The 17,330-nt window shown below is 45.4% G+C and overlaps 1 protein-coding gene across 1 annotated transcript; it reads left to right on the top strand.

Moving 5' to 3' along the window:
- Positions 1-12,223: 12,223 nt before the first annotated feature.
- Positions 12,224-17,126, top strand: LOC135431911 (mucin-2). The gene is made up of 4 exons (XM_064687320.1): positions 12,224-15,583; positions 15,642-15,812; positions 15,873-16,171; positions 16,231-17,126. Exons 1-4 carry the CDS (start codon positions 12,224-12,226, stop codon positions 17,075-17,077), a joined length of 4,677 nt encoding a protein of 1,558 aa, XP_064543390.1. The 3' UTR covers positions 17,078-17,126.
- Positions 17,127-17,330: the final 204 nt, after the last annotated feature.

A 17,330-nucleotide genomic window follows, 5' to 3' on the forward strand; every position in this document is an offset into this window, starting at 1 on the left:
CTTGGGAAATACAAAACTTAAAGCACATAAACGGGGCTGAAGGTCGCTCTGCCAGGCACTTGAAGTTGTTGTCATTGTTCAAGTTGTAGTTGTTATTGTTGTTGCTGCTGTGGCATTTGGCATCGACTTGGGCGTGTGAGCCGGCAACATGCACCGTTTGTGAGTAAGACTGCGACTGCGACTGCGACTTAGACCTGAACCAACACCTGTGAAAAGGTCAACATGCCCCGCAATTGGCTTTAATTGTTGCCAACAATCGATGCTCCGTTGAGCTATGAAAACGAAAGTGTTTCGTTCTGCTTCTAGACAATGGCTCGAATGGATACGCCGAAGGGCGGAAGTGCCTCCACGCCTGAATGCGCACAACGAGCCGTAGATCATGTCTGTAGCCAAAATAAAATTAATCACATGCAAAACGCATAATTTGCCTGAAGAGTGACAAACAGCAGCCTCATGTGCCACATGCCACATGCCACATGCCACATGCTCATAACTTGCAGCTCCAGAGTTTTCGTCAACGAAATTCGCCTGTTGCTGTTCGACTCTGTGACTTTGCCAATGCATTTTTCATTTGGCTACGATTTTTGACAAGTTGCTGGAGACAAGTCGGGCCGTTACCTAATGTACACAATTTGGCCAGCTCGTTTGCATAGTCGGGCAGTTATGTATAAAGTATATGCTAATTAACTTAATTTCCACGATCCATAAAAGTCTCGCAAAACAATTGCAGCTGCTTGATAGCGGAAATTAAGACAAAACTGTGGTATGAGAATATTTTAATTGCTTTATAGAAAATCTTCAACAACAAAAACCAAAAAAAAAACGCTTAAGGCCAATTCTTGACAAGACAAAGAAACGTTAACGCGATACACATGAAGGCTGCAAAGGGTGCTTAAACGTTTTTACAGGCAGGCTTAGGAGGTCAATTATTCTGATTTAAAATGATATTAGAAAACATTATTAATATTAAGATAAAGTTTAAATATTTATGAGTAACTTTCCCTTTTTGACAGCTAATCAGGTCTTCTGTATCCGAAACTAATTTTCAAGTTAATAAAGATATCTTAAAAACGAAGCACTTCTTAACTAAACCTAATTCCTTTTTATGTTCAATTCTTTTTGCTCTCGAATTCTTAACAATATCTTTAAATTAAGCCGCATAGAGACTGCAAACTAATCAATTTCATAGCCAGCTTCTTATGGCCAGCACAAGGGCTGCCCTCAAAGAAGAAGAAAACAAACAACTTAATTAAATACCATGGAATTTGTGTAACAGAGAATAGAGTCGAGTGAAGCAAGAGACGACCTTGAGTACCACATGCCAGTTGAGTCCAATTAAAGCTTGATATACGGATCTTTGGTATGGCAATGAGTCGATATTATGAATGTGGCCCGAACAGCGGGCGCAGGTGGGGTCTTAGCACATGATTCATGACTGGCAAAGCTGCAGTTGCGCTTAGGCCAAATGCACTAATCGATTTGCTGAGCGCAAATTCCACAACGAAAATTGCAAAAGTCGGTCAAAACTGGCCGCAAAGACGGGTCTTAGCCTACATCTTAATTTAAGCGACATTTACCACTTTTTAACTAATTTGTAGACCAAAAATTCCTGTGGCAGAAGAACAGTTGAAAAGTCAGCAAGTTTGTTGCCCAAGTCTTTTGTTTGGCGCGCCAACAAACCTGTGTGTGTGTGTGTGTGTTCGTGTGTGTGTGCCTGCTGTTGCTACAGTTTTTTGTGGTCGGGCTAAAAGCTGCAGCTACAAACGCTTAAAAGCCGCTTTAAACGCCGCGCAGCCGTCGCACTGGCGTCGCCGCTGGCAGCGCAGTCGGCGCCGGCTTTGCGGCTGTCGCGCGATGAAAAGCAAACCACAAACCACTCTTACTTACTTTTGGCCACAGACGCTTTTCATTTCTTCAGTCTGTTAACGGCACGCCAGCGATGCAGACGCGTTAGCTCCGGCTAAAAACCAACCATAACTGTAACTGTAACTGTTTAACTGTATAACTGTATAACTAGTGCACAGTGGTACCAAGTGGACTGAAAGTGCGTGCGCTTCCTGAACGAGAGAGCTGCTTTTTATTGTTGTTGTTGTGGTTATTGTTGATGTGCCTTCAAGTGGGAGATATTCGAATACAGCAGCAAGTGAAATTTTGTTGAACGCGTTCATTGCACTTCCATTCGAAACGATTTTCTCGAAGCGGCCACCGCCCTCCGCCCCAACCGTGGCCCCTCGCGAGTGGCAACTGCTAATTCCGCAAATTAAATAAAATTAAAACAATAACTGAGCCAAGAGGTGCCAAAGACAGAGAGACAGAGAGAGCGAGAGAGAGAGAGAGCGAAAATCCCGCTGCCCACTTGCAGCAGCTGTAACTGTAGCGGTAAGTAGCTGCCGCAGAGGAAGCTGCCAAAAAAGGCAAATAGAAATTTATCAGCTAACATAGACACACACACATACACACACGCACACACACACACACACACACACACACACACACACACACTCAGTAGCGTCGAATTGACTCTTCGCTGTGGCAATTTGCTGTTCATTTTCATGCTCTAATTATTTGGAAATTTGATTTTTGTTTTCATCTTCACCACTCGCCAAGTGGCATGCAATTTGTGGCCCATAGAGCGGCGCTGTCAATAATGGGCCACAATTTATTGTGCAGCGCTCATTGGATGCTCTCCAGCGACCCATTGACACAAAGAGCCATAAAGATAGACATCTGATGCATTCTTTGTTTTTCCCCCTCGACAAAAAAAAAACAACACACACACACACTAACTTAATTTTCACTAGAGTGAAATTTTCGGGTTGGGAAAAAACAAAGTTAAAAGCAAGAAAAATCTTGTTTATCTGGCCATTTACATAGACAGAGAGACACAGACACAAGTCCGTATGACAACTGCTTTTCGCTTTCAATGCGCAATCATCATGGCCAGCTATCCATCAACCTGTGTGGCATGCCCATAACGAAACTAATGTGCGGCATTTGTTGTCATTTTCGGCTTTTACCTGGCAAAAAAAAAAAAAATAATAAATGCGAATAAACACGAAATTAAAAGCGAAACCTGCGCGCGCGCTTCACACTATTTTTGTTTACTTACACATTTATATGGAATTTATTTTATTTTTTTTATATATATTTTTTTTTTGCTCTTTTCTTTTGTTCGTTTGCAAAATTAAATACTTTCTAATTACAATAAACGCAGGCAATGTCCGTTCAACGTTTTTAGCCTTTGGCAGTGGCTAAAATCACGTAGCCGACGCGTCGGCCAATGCCAGAAGAAAAGAAGGCTGCAACAACAACAACAACAACAACAGAAACAAAGTCGCGAAAGTGTCAAGAAAACAAACTCAGACTCACTTTTTCTTCATTGTCATAATAATTTATGTGGCGCTTGATGTGTTTATTTGGCTCTCAGACGCATTTATTGACAGCCACTGTGCCAAACCAAAAACCAAAAACCATAACCCAACCACAGCCCCGCCGCCAACCCTTCACCCCTAACCCACAAGCAGCACGTCGCGTGCCGCAATGATTTGTTGTATGCTTTAAAGAGTTTCCATAATGAAAGTGAAACGTGCAAATGCCTACACATACCCACAACATACCTTGCCCATTGCCCAATGCCAGAAGCTACTCCTCTGCACGTGCCAGTCGTGGTCAGCTGTGGTGTGGTCTTTGCCAAAGACTTCGACAGCCGCAAATAGCTGCAATTTGTGTGGCAATTTATTTGAATTGCTCGCTGTTTATTGGGGGAATTTTATTGCTTCTTCAAAGGCATTGCAAGTCTATTATAAAGTTGGATTAGATCTCACAGCGGAAGCCGTAAATCTCGACTTCTCTTTACCAATGTGTTGCGCTTTATGCCGCATTAAAATGCATGTGGATCTTAATGAGAAATATTTTCAATCAAGAGACGACAAAAAAGTTTTTATAAGATTTATTTTACCTTCATAATGTATAGCTTTACGGGGAAGCAAAAGATTCTTGCTCTAACTGTAGTTCCCGTAACTTTTGGCCCAAAAGGTGTGCCTCTTTCACAGATAAGTCCTCAACCAAGCAATTATTTTTGATCAATACTTTTAATATTTTATTACAATTTTGTCATGAAATGGCTAATGCATAAAAGAAAGACGTCTCCGACCTCATAAAGCACCATGAGCATCAATAGCCGAGTTGATAAAGCCATTTCTGTCTGTCCGACTGCTTTATGCGAACTACTTTTTAATTATTTATATATTTTCTTAATATAACGATTGCACATTTGATATTACTTTAGCTCCTATTGAATAAGAATTTAAAATTTCTTTTTATATTGCTTGTATATCATAATCCACACTTGAATCACAGCCATTGTTAAAAGTTCAGAAAACTTGTTTCAAAGTAAGCTGTAGTCTCTGATGGGGATTAAATAGAGCTTATAGAGAAAAAAAAAAGGAATAAGCAAGATAAATTTTGAACTTATTGATGAGTCATGGGACTCAAGTTTCCTTTGTGTATACGTTGTATTCTATTTAATGCAAACTATCATATTTATGAAAATCTATTAAAAAAGTATAATAGCATAACATTCTGTTAATTGTACTCTGCAGCTCTATAACAAGGGTATATTTTCGAGCTAATTTATAAATGCTTTGCGCTGACTTCAATGGCTTTTGCCTGAAACATCTGGAGTTCAAACCTCAAAACCGCTTTGTTCAGCAGCTTTAATCACGTTTAGATAAGTTATCTAAGATGGTCTGCCATTTGTTTATTTTGGTTTTAATGTTTTTCAACATTTCCAACTAGTTTTCTCGGATTTGCCTCAGCTAAGCTTTAACTGTCCTTTGCTAACTCTCTCCTGCTGTTTATCTTCTCTTCATCTTCACTTCACACTTTCAGCTTAAGCAAATTCACACATATGCTAACTACCGCTCAAAACAAAAGACTTAAGACACAAACTTGTTAAGCACATAAGCCACAATCCAAACGTCAAAATTAATTATGAATCAACTAAAGAGCTGAGTAAATCCGCTTGGTATAAGCCCCAAAAAAAATACTACATAAATACCGCACAGATCAAACGACAAAATGAATTCAATTGGCCGCGCCAAAAGCAAACAGAGCAACAACAAATGCCCAATGGCTGTTGTAATTGTTGTTGTCCCAGCGCATAAATCGTGAGCTGCTGCTGCCGCAGTTGCAGTTGCAGTTGCAACTGGGTGCACTTACAGCTAGGCACTGTGCCAGTGCAACAGATCGACGCTTCGACAGTTGATTAGTCAGCAAATGCCGTGTCACAAGGCGGCCAATTTAGTTTCTAGACCGGAGTCTAGAGTCTGGGCCACAGCAACAGAAACAAGTTAAAGCTGCTTGGCCTAGCTGTAGGAATTGCTATTTGTTAGCCAGTTTTTATGTTGTTTTTGTTGTAGCTATTGTAGCTGTTGTTTTAATTTTATTTTTTTGCTGCCCCGTGCAATATTTTCTCACAGTCACACCAGCGTGTCGAGATCTTGTCCGTATCGTGCGCGGCATGTGGATGTGGATTGATTGCTAATGTGCATCTATAAAGCTGCGTCTGAATCTAAATGTTGACCAAATGCAGTCGTTTATGTAGATTTGTGCATGTCGTTCAAGCAGCCATTGCACAAGCCATGGGCCGAAGCCAGAATGGCCCACACACACACACACACCCAGGCACACACGTAGATCGCAACTTTTGCTTTCTTCAGCTGGCTGCTCCACTTGACTTGGCCCGCTCGAATTGGGCCAAACTCAGCTGGCTGGGTCTTTTGTTTTGTCAACTTTACTTTATGCTTCTTCATATACTCGTTAGTACGAAGCAGTTTTATTGTTAACTTTTGCAATTGTCACATTGTTTGGGCCCCAGTTTGGCAACCCGCTGCCGAACGCTCTGTAATTACTGTTGCGCATCCTTACGCAATTGCTGCGAAATCAATCAGGCCACCCGATAAAGCCCAAAATAAGAAGAAGAAGAAGAAAAACAATTTAACAACTTAACAATTTACCACCACAAACAATTTAACTGTGAATTTCAGTCATTAAGCGTCGCGCATCCGCTTTGTGTCTTGCGCAATGCAAATCATATTGTCGATACCTGAGCTTGTACAAGCTGTTTGCACAAACAACTTGGTGCAAACGTGAGTCTGACAGCCTTGTCGTTTCCCATTCTTGCCCAACTGAGCATGTCTGGTTGGGATCTGTGCTACTGTGCACATATTTACACGCACTTTCCGCTTACGCCCAAAACACTTTCGCTTTCAAATGCAAAACGATTGCATGACTCAGCTCTTTAATAGTTAAGTTAATTCAATTTCTGTGGCCATCAATGGATGATAAAAAGAAATTCGAAATATTTAGATGTTAATTTAATACAAATTGTGACTTCACAATGGCTGAATACGTTTAGTATTTTGATATTTCATAATCTTTATAGTGACATCCAATTAATATTTTAAGCATTATCTTAAGACAGAATATAATTAAATTTATAATTCTGCAAAACCAGCTGTCTTATAAAATCACTTTTAATAAATTATCAAAAATTATTCAATTAATTATAATTTCTCTTAAAAGGAAATTATTAAAAAAATAAAAGAATTTAAAACATTTTTGCTTTGCCTAACAACAAATAATATTTGAATTGAAAACGTAATATGCTGTAAGCCCATGCAAATACATAATATGTTAACTTTCTAATGCGCTTATCTAATGCGCAACCCTCGTGTGGCCCATAAATTCTTGAGATTGCGCAAGCGCCGCGTTGCCTGCCTAACGAGGCGGCATATTTGGTTTCTGAACAGGTGCCTGCCTCATTTGGAAAGCAAACAAAAATGAAAGTTTGCCCCCAAGCGGCGTGAAATTTACATTTCGTTTAATAATTTCAAGCATTTCACGTTTCTCATGTGCGTCGCGGCATAAAATTTGAGGAATTAGTCTAAGCAAGACACCCAAAACCCAAACCAGAAATCCAAATCATTTTTGGCGCCTAAATTGGGCCTGCCTTCACCCATGGGCACAACACGCCCCCGGCGGCAACAGCGACAACAACAGCATGAAAATGGAAAATGCATTGAATTTTCCGGCAGCAAAACAAGCCACCGCCGCCGTCGCCGCCTGTTGTTGGAGCTGCTTGGGGCACTGGCCAGCAATTTTTACTTGGCTTTTGTATTTTTATTTTTTTTTTATGGCAGCCAAAGCCATAAAATGCATTTCATTGTCGCTTTCGTTTTCATTGGAGTTCAATGTCCCGACCACGAAGCGCATAAATTTTGCATTTTCGCTGCCCCTTTTGGCCCCGCCGGGTGACGGGCCCAATAATATTGCCATAAATTTGCCTATACCCAGCTAAGAGACAGCTCCGGCTGAGTAATTGGCTAAACAGGCAGCCGGAGATTGCGAATTTCGAGCTACCTTTGCAGTTCGGGTAGCTACACACACACACACACACACCGTTGAGCCCCGAAAAGTATCTTTGATCTGCGTGAACCCGAATGTGTAACGGCATTAATTGTGTTGCCAGTTGAGTTATATGTGTTCATAACAAACCAGACAGTCTGACAATTAGTCAGACAGACAGATATAGTCTGTCAGTTAGTTAGTAACACGTGCAGATTGTGCAAAGCTCTTGGAAAACTTCATTAAAATGCCAGCTCGTTTCATTATGTTACACTTGCATAGGGTATCATTAATATGTCATAAAATATGCAAATTGTTTTTGCTTATATCGGTTGCAATTTGTTATAGAAATGGTCTGCGGAAATTAAAGTTTTGCTATGGAAGATTTATTATGCGGCAAGCAATTTGGCATATTAAATCGAAAGTGGTTCACAGATCGGTTCACTATTTGGTTCAAGGCTGCAAACCGGTTTAAATCCGAAAATCAAAAATATTTCTACATATATGTAAAACTTTTGGAATAGTTTCTGTTATCGAAGCATTTGAAACATACAATAATATGATGTATAAAACTATTTGTCCTGACCGATTGACTGAATGATTGACGAACTGATTGATTGGTGATCAACGCACAGCCCAAACCATAAGAGCTAGGATGATGAAATTTTCACGTTAGTTACTTTATGTTATGTGGATACATGCTATGACGAGGTTTTGAGAAATTCCACCTGCAATAGTGGAAAACTCGAGAAAATTGTTTATATATATATGTGAAAAATGTTTAATCATGTTAACATGTGCATTTTACTATATGGTGTTTTTGATAGACATGGGAAATAAATATCGGCCGAATTATTAAGAATATAGCTTGAATTTATTTCATTGAATACCTTACTTTATTTCTGGCGGTTGATAGACATGGGAAATATCGGTCAAAATATTAAGCTAGATATGTGTATAACTCATTTAATACTTCTTAGCCTTTAGCTCTTTGCTGCTGCTATCAGCCTAGACTATATATAATATATACTTAATGCAAGAGTATTTCATCTTCGGCTCTACTTTATTTTTTTTGGATTTTTTGCTTGACAAAATTGTTGTTTTATGTGTTGCAATCGGCTGCGGCGTAGCATTTCAATTAGTTAGCGGCCGTCAATTTGGCAATTGGATATTGGCAACTGTTGACTCATAATTTTCGAGCGATCGGATCAGTTGCTGCCCCCAACTGACGCATATATTTTGGGTCCATTGCCAAACGTGCAGCCTCCGAGGCGCAATGCGTTGGACTTGCTCTAATAATTTTGAGCGCTGTTGTGCGCTGCACTTTTCGGGCTTGTATCTTTTTTTGTGCCCCTAAGTATCTGTATCTGCAGGCGTTGAGTACAAGTATCTGCTGCGCCCGTCCCACACCCAAGTCGAGTCACATTTGGTGTTGAAGCCAACAAAGCGTGGCATACAACTAGACAAAAACAGCGAGGCGTTGAGTTTGCCAGCCAAATGCAATTAAAAACTTAGCTCGCATTTGAGTTTTGTGTATTTTGTATCTGTATCTCTATATGTCTCTGTATTTGTATCTGTATCTGTCTCTGTCTCTGTCTCTGTATTTGTATTTATATTGTTTGCTGCATTACAACATGACAGCATGCTGGAGAGGGCCTCAGTTAACTACTTATTGTGCATTAACCGTTCAAGTCTATCATTATGTGCAAACACGCAAATATATAAATGCAAATTTATTCTAGCAAGGCCTCAGGTATTCAAGATTTATTAGGCACCTGAAGAAAGAATGCAGCAAGTGACATCTGTCGGGATTTAATTAAATTTAAAAAATAATAAAAATTCGTTTTTAAATATAACATTATTAAATGAGGTGAAGTTTCGATATGTCTAAAGCATTATTTCATTCTGAAAATGAAGTTTAATAAATGCTAAGCTTCAAGTCAGAACCAAAGGGGTATACTTTATGAAAAGTAATTAATTGCTGACTAAGTTTTGATTGTGAAAATCTTCCTTTTTCTTAGCAGCAGCAGTTAATATATAAATGGTTTCCACTAAAAGTATAACGAACATTTTCCTTAATCCAGCTCCTACATAACAATTCAGAATAGAAGTAGTAATAGAGTAGTAAAAGATAATGTATGATAATGTGATGTTTGATATTTGACATTATATTTCAGTATATGCCAAATAAGGCTCTCTTGACAGAAATCCTCAGCACAGACGCTCTGTGGTCAATAGCTAGAGAACCTTTATTCATAAAAAGAAAATACAAGCCGCTTTGAATATAACTTGATTTATTTTATTTGGTAATTGCCAAATCTATGAAAAACTTTACACTTAGCTGTTGTGCTCCTTACCCTTCGACAGCAAATACAATTGCATAATAGATCAGATATGTATACAATTGGTTGAGAGTATCTAATTGTCAGTACATCGTGCGCAATATTTCAGGCTTATTATTTTGTAATAATTCAACACCTTTTCAACATAATTTGCATATTTCTCTTTGCAGTTTCTCAAAAATCCCATTAAGAAACAAAACGAAACTCATTTGGACACTTGAATTTGCATTGTTGTTGCCGCTGTTTATGGTGAGTTTTTTTGTTTGTTATTTACTTAATTTATTTTTATGGGCGCAACCCTGTTGCTAGTTATTTGGTGTGGGCGTGTCGGCGACAATTGGGCACACACCCAGGCAATCAAGGCAGTCGATGAGGCAATGTCAATGCCAACAGAATTGATCCCAATCCGCACAAATTGAAAGCTGTTGTTGCGGCGTAATTGAACAGGGCCTTAAGACTGGAACGGATTGTAAGCCGCTTAGTAATTATTTTTTTATTGGAGCATGCCCTGGCTGCCTAACGTATTGTTGGTTTTAGCCAAAAGGCAACGCACATCCGGCTGGTTGGCTGCCCAACCGCAGCGCCATTAAGCTGACCAACTGCAATTAATTCAAGGCTAAAAGCCACAAGATCGTCGAGGGACGCCCACCACATGTTATTGTTAACTTTCTTTCAGATTACAAGATGTGTGCTACCCGAATGAAAGGGAAATTCAATTGCAGCTAGCCAAAAGTTACGACAGATGCGCGACTGAGGGCATTGTCACATTTCACTTTCATTGAGAGAGATACAGATACAAAGATACACAGATACAGCTACAGCCAGACAATAAGTGCATATAGACGGGCATTTCAAGTGCAGGCCAATGTCTCTGGCAGACCTGGAGTCAGTCGGGTGTGACAACGGGTTTGGCTAGCAGTTACCCCGCGTTTCCCCTCCCAGCCGATCCGCCAATACCCTGCTATTCAAAGTGACCGCAAGTGTGTCTAATTTCTATGATTTGTTTGCTATCTCTCTCTCTCTCTCTCTCTCTCTCTCTCTCTCTATCTCTCTCTCTCTCTGTCGCTCTTTGCTTGAGTTGAACTTTCTTCTTTCACTGTGCCACCTGTAGACCTCCACGAATGGATCTATCTGGCTCCTGCTCTGGGTTTGAGTTCCGTTTTTGTGGCTGTTACGATATTTCGCATTTTTTGTTGCTGTTATTTTTCAGCTTTTGCTTTCGTTTAACCCATTTAATGCGGGTCTGGTCAGGTCTTGTCTGGTCTGGTCTGGTCTGGTCCGGTGCGGCATCCGTTATAAGCATGTGCATTTTTCATTTCAGCAACGGTAACAATAACCGTACACACACACACGCACACACACAGAGAAGACATGTGCGCCTTTAATTCAGTGGAAAAGTGAAAACGAAAGTGATCAGAGCTGCAGTTATCCAGTTAGTTGATCACTTGCTTACATGCTGAACCATCAACCAACACTGGTCAGTTGACTTTCGTTTCGGAATGTGTGTGTGCGTGTGTGTGTGTGTGTGTGTGTGTGTGTGTACGCCTTGATAATGATGATGCAATTAAAGGCAGCCCAGCCAAGACAAATTATCATATTGCCAATATGCAAAGTCAGCAATAAGGAAATCATTTGACAGCTTCAGTGCGTTCAGTGATCACTGATCACTGATCAGTGCTCGTGGATCATCATTGCAAATTGCAGACACTGTTTAAACTTAACGCAATTTCTCGCAATGACCAAATGGTAGCAAGTGCAGCAATTATGGCAATTATTTGGCGGCAATTATGGTCCGTTAGGCTGCACTCGGCACAGAGCTGACGACTTGCTTTGGCCAAGTCGAAGACCGGCTGCTTGCTGCCAGTAGCCGGCAATTATCTGTCGTTGTGGCTTGAGCAACCTTTCACCTGTCCCGACCTGGCAGCGTTCTTCGCATTCCCTCAAATGCAAATCAATAGAATGGTTGCCCACTGACCGACCTTGCTCTGCAGTCTGCACGTGTCGTGACTGAGTTCTGAAAAAGCTGGCTGCAGTTTGTGATTATAATTGCATGGGGCGTATTATGAAAGAGAGCTGGTCTTTGATGGCAAGTTAAACAAGATATCTCAAGGCTATCAAATATTTCTATGGGGATTTAAGCTGCTTCTCAGCTACCAATATAGCCGCAATTATATCCAACTCAGGATCCTTTAGATTTTCAAAGGATGCATCAGGCTTTTACGGATAAATGCCTATATCATATTATATCCCTTTAAATCTTAAAGCTATTGTACTCCTCATCAATAACATCGAAGTATACACGTATAAAATAGAATCCAAAGGAATTCCCCAATAGCTTTGCTTTCCCTCCAAACATTCTCTCATTCAAGATTTAACAAGGTCTTTTTGGCATGACGTCATCTCTAATTTGAAGACTCTTATCACAGTCTAACTCACTCACACTTCACCCTTTTCGCGTTTCAGGCACTTTGGCTATGAAGCGACGCATGCAACTCATCGCCGTTTGGCTGGGCCTTTTGGCCGCAGCCACCTATGCACAGACGCAGCAGGAGTCCTCTGCCAAATGGTCGCGACAGCTGGAGTCTGTTGCCACCGGGGATTCGGACGCGTTGGACTGGGTGCCGCTGGCACAGCCACTGGATGACAGCGGCAAGGATCGCTCTGGCAATGGACGCGTGCTCACCTACTCGCAGTCCTTTCCGCCCAGTGCGCGTTTCGGCGATCTAGGCAAGCCAACTGGTGGGCAGTTTGATTTTCCGTATCAGTTCCAGCGTTTTTCCAATGGCGGACCACAGGCGCTGCCCTTGCGTCACCAGGGCCCACCGCCGCTAAAGAGCAGCGCCGGGCAGGAGCCCACATCGCAGTCGTTCTTCAAGTTCGAGATGCCCTTCCACAACGAGGCCAATCAGCCGAATGCGCCGCCCACTCTGCAGACGGGCTATCAGATACAGCATTCCTTTGGAGGCGGCGGCGGTCTGCCCGCACCCTCCTCGCTGTTCAGTCCACCCGCGCTCTTTGGCCAGCAGCAGCAGCAGCAGTTCCCCGACTTCCAAGCACTGCCACAAAAACCACTCGCCCAGGCGCTGAGCAAGCCCCTGCATCAGCAGAACTATATACAGGATAATTTCTCCATTAAATCCCATGGCAAGCCCTTGCCCACACAGGCTTCTCTGCAGAGCGTCACACCGCAAGTGTTTCCCGTGGATCCCGAGCCGGAATCGGTATTTGGTTTAAACAAACAGGCTGCTCCTTCGTCTGCCTCCTCCGCTAACAATCAACAGCAGGAGGTGCAGCTGCTCTATGTGCCCTATGACACGCTCTACAATCAGCAGCGTCAGCCTCAGGGCTCTTCGAGCCTCGGTTCGAGCAGCTTTGAGGTGAACAAGTTCAATGTAAATGCTGGACTGCCCGCCGTCAATCCCTATCAGATCAATCAGTTCTACACCCAAGATCCGAGCGTAGGCAGCGACTTCTTTGGTTCCGGCACCACCGCACGACCCAGCAGCACCACCTCACAGCCGCAGCACATCTTCCAGAGCTTTGCACAGCCACAAGCACAGGCGCAGGCGCAGTCTCAGCCTCAATTCACCACGGCTAAGCCCAAGCCGAAGGCCCATCAGCCCCCGCTGGCCATGTTCCTGTTGCGTCCCAACGCACGGCCCACACAGTCGGATGTGGTTGCCGCCCTGCGCAATGCCCGCGCCATTTCGGTCATCGATGCGCCCACTAAGCAGACGCCGGATATTTTTGTTGGACCTGCCGGCATGCCCATACCCGACGGCTATGTCAAGTTTGATCTGCCCTATCTGTCGCAGCTGGCGCACTCCCGCGACCTCCAGGATGTCTCCTTCTTCGTGGCTCCGCTCAGCTACCGCACGCCCAATGGATTCAATAAAATCCTGCTGCCCGAGCCACATGTGGGCTCAATTGTGATCAATCGCGCCAAGGACAGCGCTGCCATACAGGAGCTCGTCCAGCCGCAGCACGTGCGTACGCAGCGTCCTTATACCACCACCAGCAGCACGCGCAATCCCTTTGAGACTTCCACCCAGCCGCAGAGAGCCGCCGCCAGTCCGGCACCCACGCGCGGCAACAAGTTCAGCTACTACTACGTGCAGGATGGCATACAGGAGGTCAGCTCGCCCAAGCAGCCCGCCAAGCAGGAGCGGCACAAGAAGAAGCGACCACAGCATGCGCCCGTGGAGCAGCCCGTTTACCGTGCGCCAGCGAAGACGCCAAATCCCTTCGACACACTGAATCAAATCGGAGGCGAGGACTTCTTCAACACGCTCAGCAGCAAGCCCAGCACCTCAACAACTAGCTCCACTTCCACCAGCACGTCAACCACATCGACTACTTCAACTACAGCCCCGCCACAGACGTTGTTCACCTACGGCTCCAGGCCGCAGGTCGAGTTCCCCAGCTCGAATGGTCAACTTTATCCTCAATTCGACACGGCACCACAGCTGCAGCCGGTGCAGGAGCAGCTGCCACGCCTCACAACACGTCCGCCCACTGCAACGACAGCGGAGGAGGAGCTGCGCATGAAGCAGTACTTCCGCCAGCAGGACGCCTTCCGTCAGCGCCCGCAAACCACCAATCCACCCTTCGAGCAGGTGCAGTACACGCCCACTACCCTGGACTATGACGTACCACAGCCCACAACGACGCAGAAGACCAAACAACGGGTGAACATATACACGCCAGGTGCAGTGCCCGTGACAACCTCCGATGTGGGCTACAATGTGGATCCACAGGGCCAGCCACCGCTCAACCACCGTCCCAGCTACAATCAGAACGAGGTCATCGACAGCGGCAATGTGGAGTACGAACCGAATCCCTACCACGTGCCATCCGAACTGCCAGCGCTGACGCCCGATATTCCTGGTCTGGTCAACAATCTGCAGGAGAAGGACAAGCTGGCTGCCACCACAACACCGCTTAGCGAGCCGGAGCCGGAGACGCGTCCCACACGTCGACCGTTGCTGCGCACGCGTAAGCCTGCCATCTCCAAGGTAGTGACCACCTCGTCGGTGTCCTACTCCGAGTCCGAGACCAATGCCAAGCTGCCTACGCATCGCATCAGACGCCCCTATGGCAGCAGAGGCACCTCAGCAGCCGCCACAGGCAGCACAGACAATGGCGAAGAGGTGAACAGCACAACACGTCGTCCGGCCAGTTCACGTAATCCTCTGCTGCGCAATCCCAATCGCATACGCTACCAACCCACGACAGAGGAGCGTCAAACGCTGAAGACCAAGAAGAAGCACTACAAGGGCTCCAAGAATGGCAAGCCAAGTGAGGATCAGGATTTGGAATATCAGCGCGATGTGCTGAAGCAAAACTATCCAGTGTTCAAGGCGCCTTCTCGCCGTCCCACCAGTCCCACGGCCATACCCAGCTCCTATGATGTGGGCAACACCGAGGGACCGGCCTCCGAGTCGCAGCAGGTGTACACGGTCACGCCCAGCAATAGCATTGATCAAGGAGATCAGGGCGTCTATGTGCCCAGCCTGCTGGAGCCCATGCAGATAGCCCAGCACTACAACGAGTTCTCCAAGGATAACTATGGACCCGGCTATTTCCCTAATCAGGAGGATCTGAATCCCACGGAGGCCATAGTGCGCAACGAAGTGAGCCCCATCTTTACCACACTGGCCACGACCACACCCTCCACCACCAGCACAACCACCACCACCACCACCACTGAGGCGCCTGTGACGACAACCACGCGCCGCTCTCCCTTCATACGCCGCAATTATCCAAGGGTGCGCACCACCACAACCACTGAGCCGTCTGTGACCACCACCACGCCCTCGGAGGAGCGCCCATCTGTAAGTTCTTGAAATCTCCTCGAAAAGCATTAAACTTAAACATAACTTCGTCTGACAGATTCGCTCTCGCCTGCCGCCACGTCGCGTAGTCAAGGTGCGTCAACGCCAGCGTCGTCCAGCACATCCAGCCTCCTCTACCGCTGCCCCGGAGGAGGAAGTGGAGCAAGTTACCCAGAGGCAGAATCTGCGCAAGCTCAGCCGTTACAATCAGGAACAGTCTGAGAGGGAGGTGAGTACACAGTTGTTTTTAGGAAAACTTAGGCAATTATTAACCGTCGAACCACAGCAGGCTCCTCAGGCGCCACCTCGTCGTCGTTACAAGCAGCCCTTCCAGCTGGAGGGCCAGGAGTCCCAGTGGTCACCAGCTTCGGAAACAGGCAACAGCAATACCAACAGCAACAGCTTCAAGCCTCTCAATCCCAAATATGGCTCCAAGAACGAAGCACACAATTTCGAGAATGAGCCGGAGATTGTGACGGCGGGACCCACAGATCAACCGGAAACCTACGAGTTCAACGTAGCTGCCAATCTCGGTGGATCTGGAGCTGCACAGCGTACGACGCCCGCGCTAAAGGCGCCGAACCTAAAGTGAGTTCCCGAGCTAAGCCAGAAATTTAAAATACTGAAACCAATTTCCTTATTTGTAGACCTGAGAAATCCTTTGCGGAACTCCTAGAGGAGGTCATGGGCAAGGCACCCGAGGAGCTGGCCACCGAGACACCCACAAGCAGCACCATTGGACGCCTCAATAGGCGTGGCAAGTGGAAAAAGTCGCGCGTCTCAGGCGGCTCAGATAATGGGGAGAATTTCGAAACAGCCGAATCCCAGAACCTGGGACCACAGCTCTACAATTCGTTGTATGCCGGCAGTGAGAAGAAAGAGGAGCCGGAGCTAAAGACTACAACACCAATGACACCAGCTACCGAGGCTCCAACGACCACCACCTCTGAAGTGGTAACCACTACAGCGGCAGCCATCACAACGCCGGAGGAGTACGAGGTGACCACCGCCAAGAGTTCCGATGCAACAACAATAGCCACAACGCTGGCCATGAGCGAGGAGAGCGCCACGCGCCGCATGGACACGGCTGCGGACGTGGATGACCTGGAGACGCAGCCGAGCATCTTCTCCGAGGTGCGGCAACAGCTGCACGATCTCTTCGCCATCGATGAGAGCGAGGATCAAGCAGTGACCGCTGCGCTGGCAGCCGTTGGCAAACGTCGCCAGGCATACACGAGCATCAAGCGCACCAAGCCAGCCACGCCCGCCGAGAGCAGCACGCTAGCGGCCACAGAGGCGCCGGCCGAGGTGCTGGACACCACCACAGTGGCGACGCCTGCCAACGGCAAGGAGGATAACTTTCACAAGGACCTGATGGAGCACGTGGTCTATGCGACGTCCACCTCAACCAAAGTTACCTCCGAGACAGAGATCTGCTATCGCGGCCGTTGCATACGCTCCGAGGATCTGCCCGCCAACCACAAGCTGCACTGAGCGCCGCCACATCAGGGCACTCCCCATGTAAATACATAAGGACAAGCGATACGAGAGTGGACGGAGGCGCCTTCTACAAAAGGCAGTCCGGAGCACCGATCCGGAAAGTAGATTCTCCCCCCGCAACGCATAAACGCGCGCCGTATCCGCTTGTAATTAGCTTTAAACTACGAATATGTTTTAGGGATTAAGCGCATAGAGAGTTTTATATATTTGCATATATATATATTTATATATGCTTATCGTATTCTAT

The sequence above is a fragment of the Drosophila montana genome, unplaced genomic scaffold (assembly GCF_035044405.1).
Source record: "Drosophila montana isolate Dmon_TW-CO22-7 unplaced genomic scaffold, ASM3504440v1 contig_3200_1, whole genome shotgun sequence".
Classification (NCBI taxonomy): Eukaryota; Metazoa; Arthropoda; class Insecta; order Diptera; family Drosophilidae; genus Drosophila; species Drosophila montana.

Coding starts and splice junctions, on each gene's coding strand:
- LOC135431911 (XM_064687320.1), top strand. CDS start 12,224: ATGAAGCGACGCATGCAACTCATCGCCGTTTGGCTGGGCCTTTTGGCC. Junction 15,813..15,872: donor AGGAACAGTCTGAGAGGGAG/GTGAGTACACAG, acceptor GAACCACAGCAG/GCTCCTCAGGCGCCACCTCG. Junction 16,172..16,230: donor CTAAAGGCGCCGAACCTAAA/GTGAGTTCCCGA, acceptor CCTTATTTGTAG/ACCTGAGAAATCCTTTGCGG.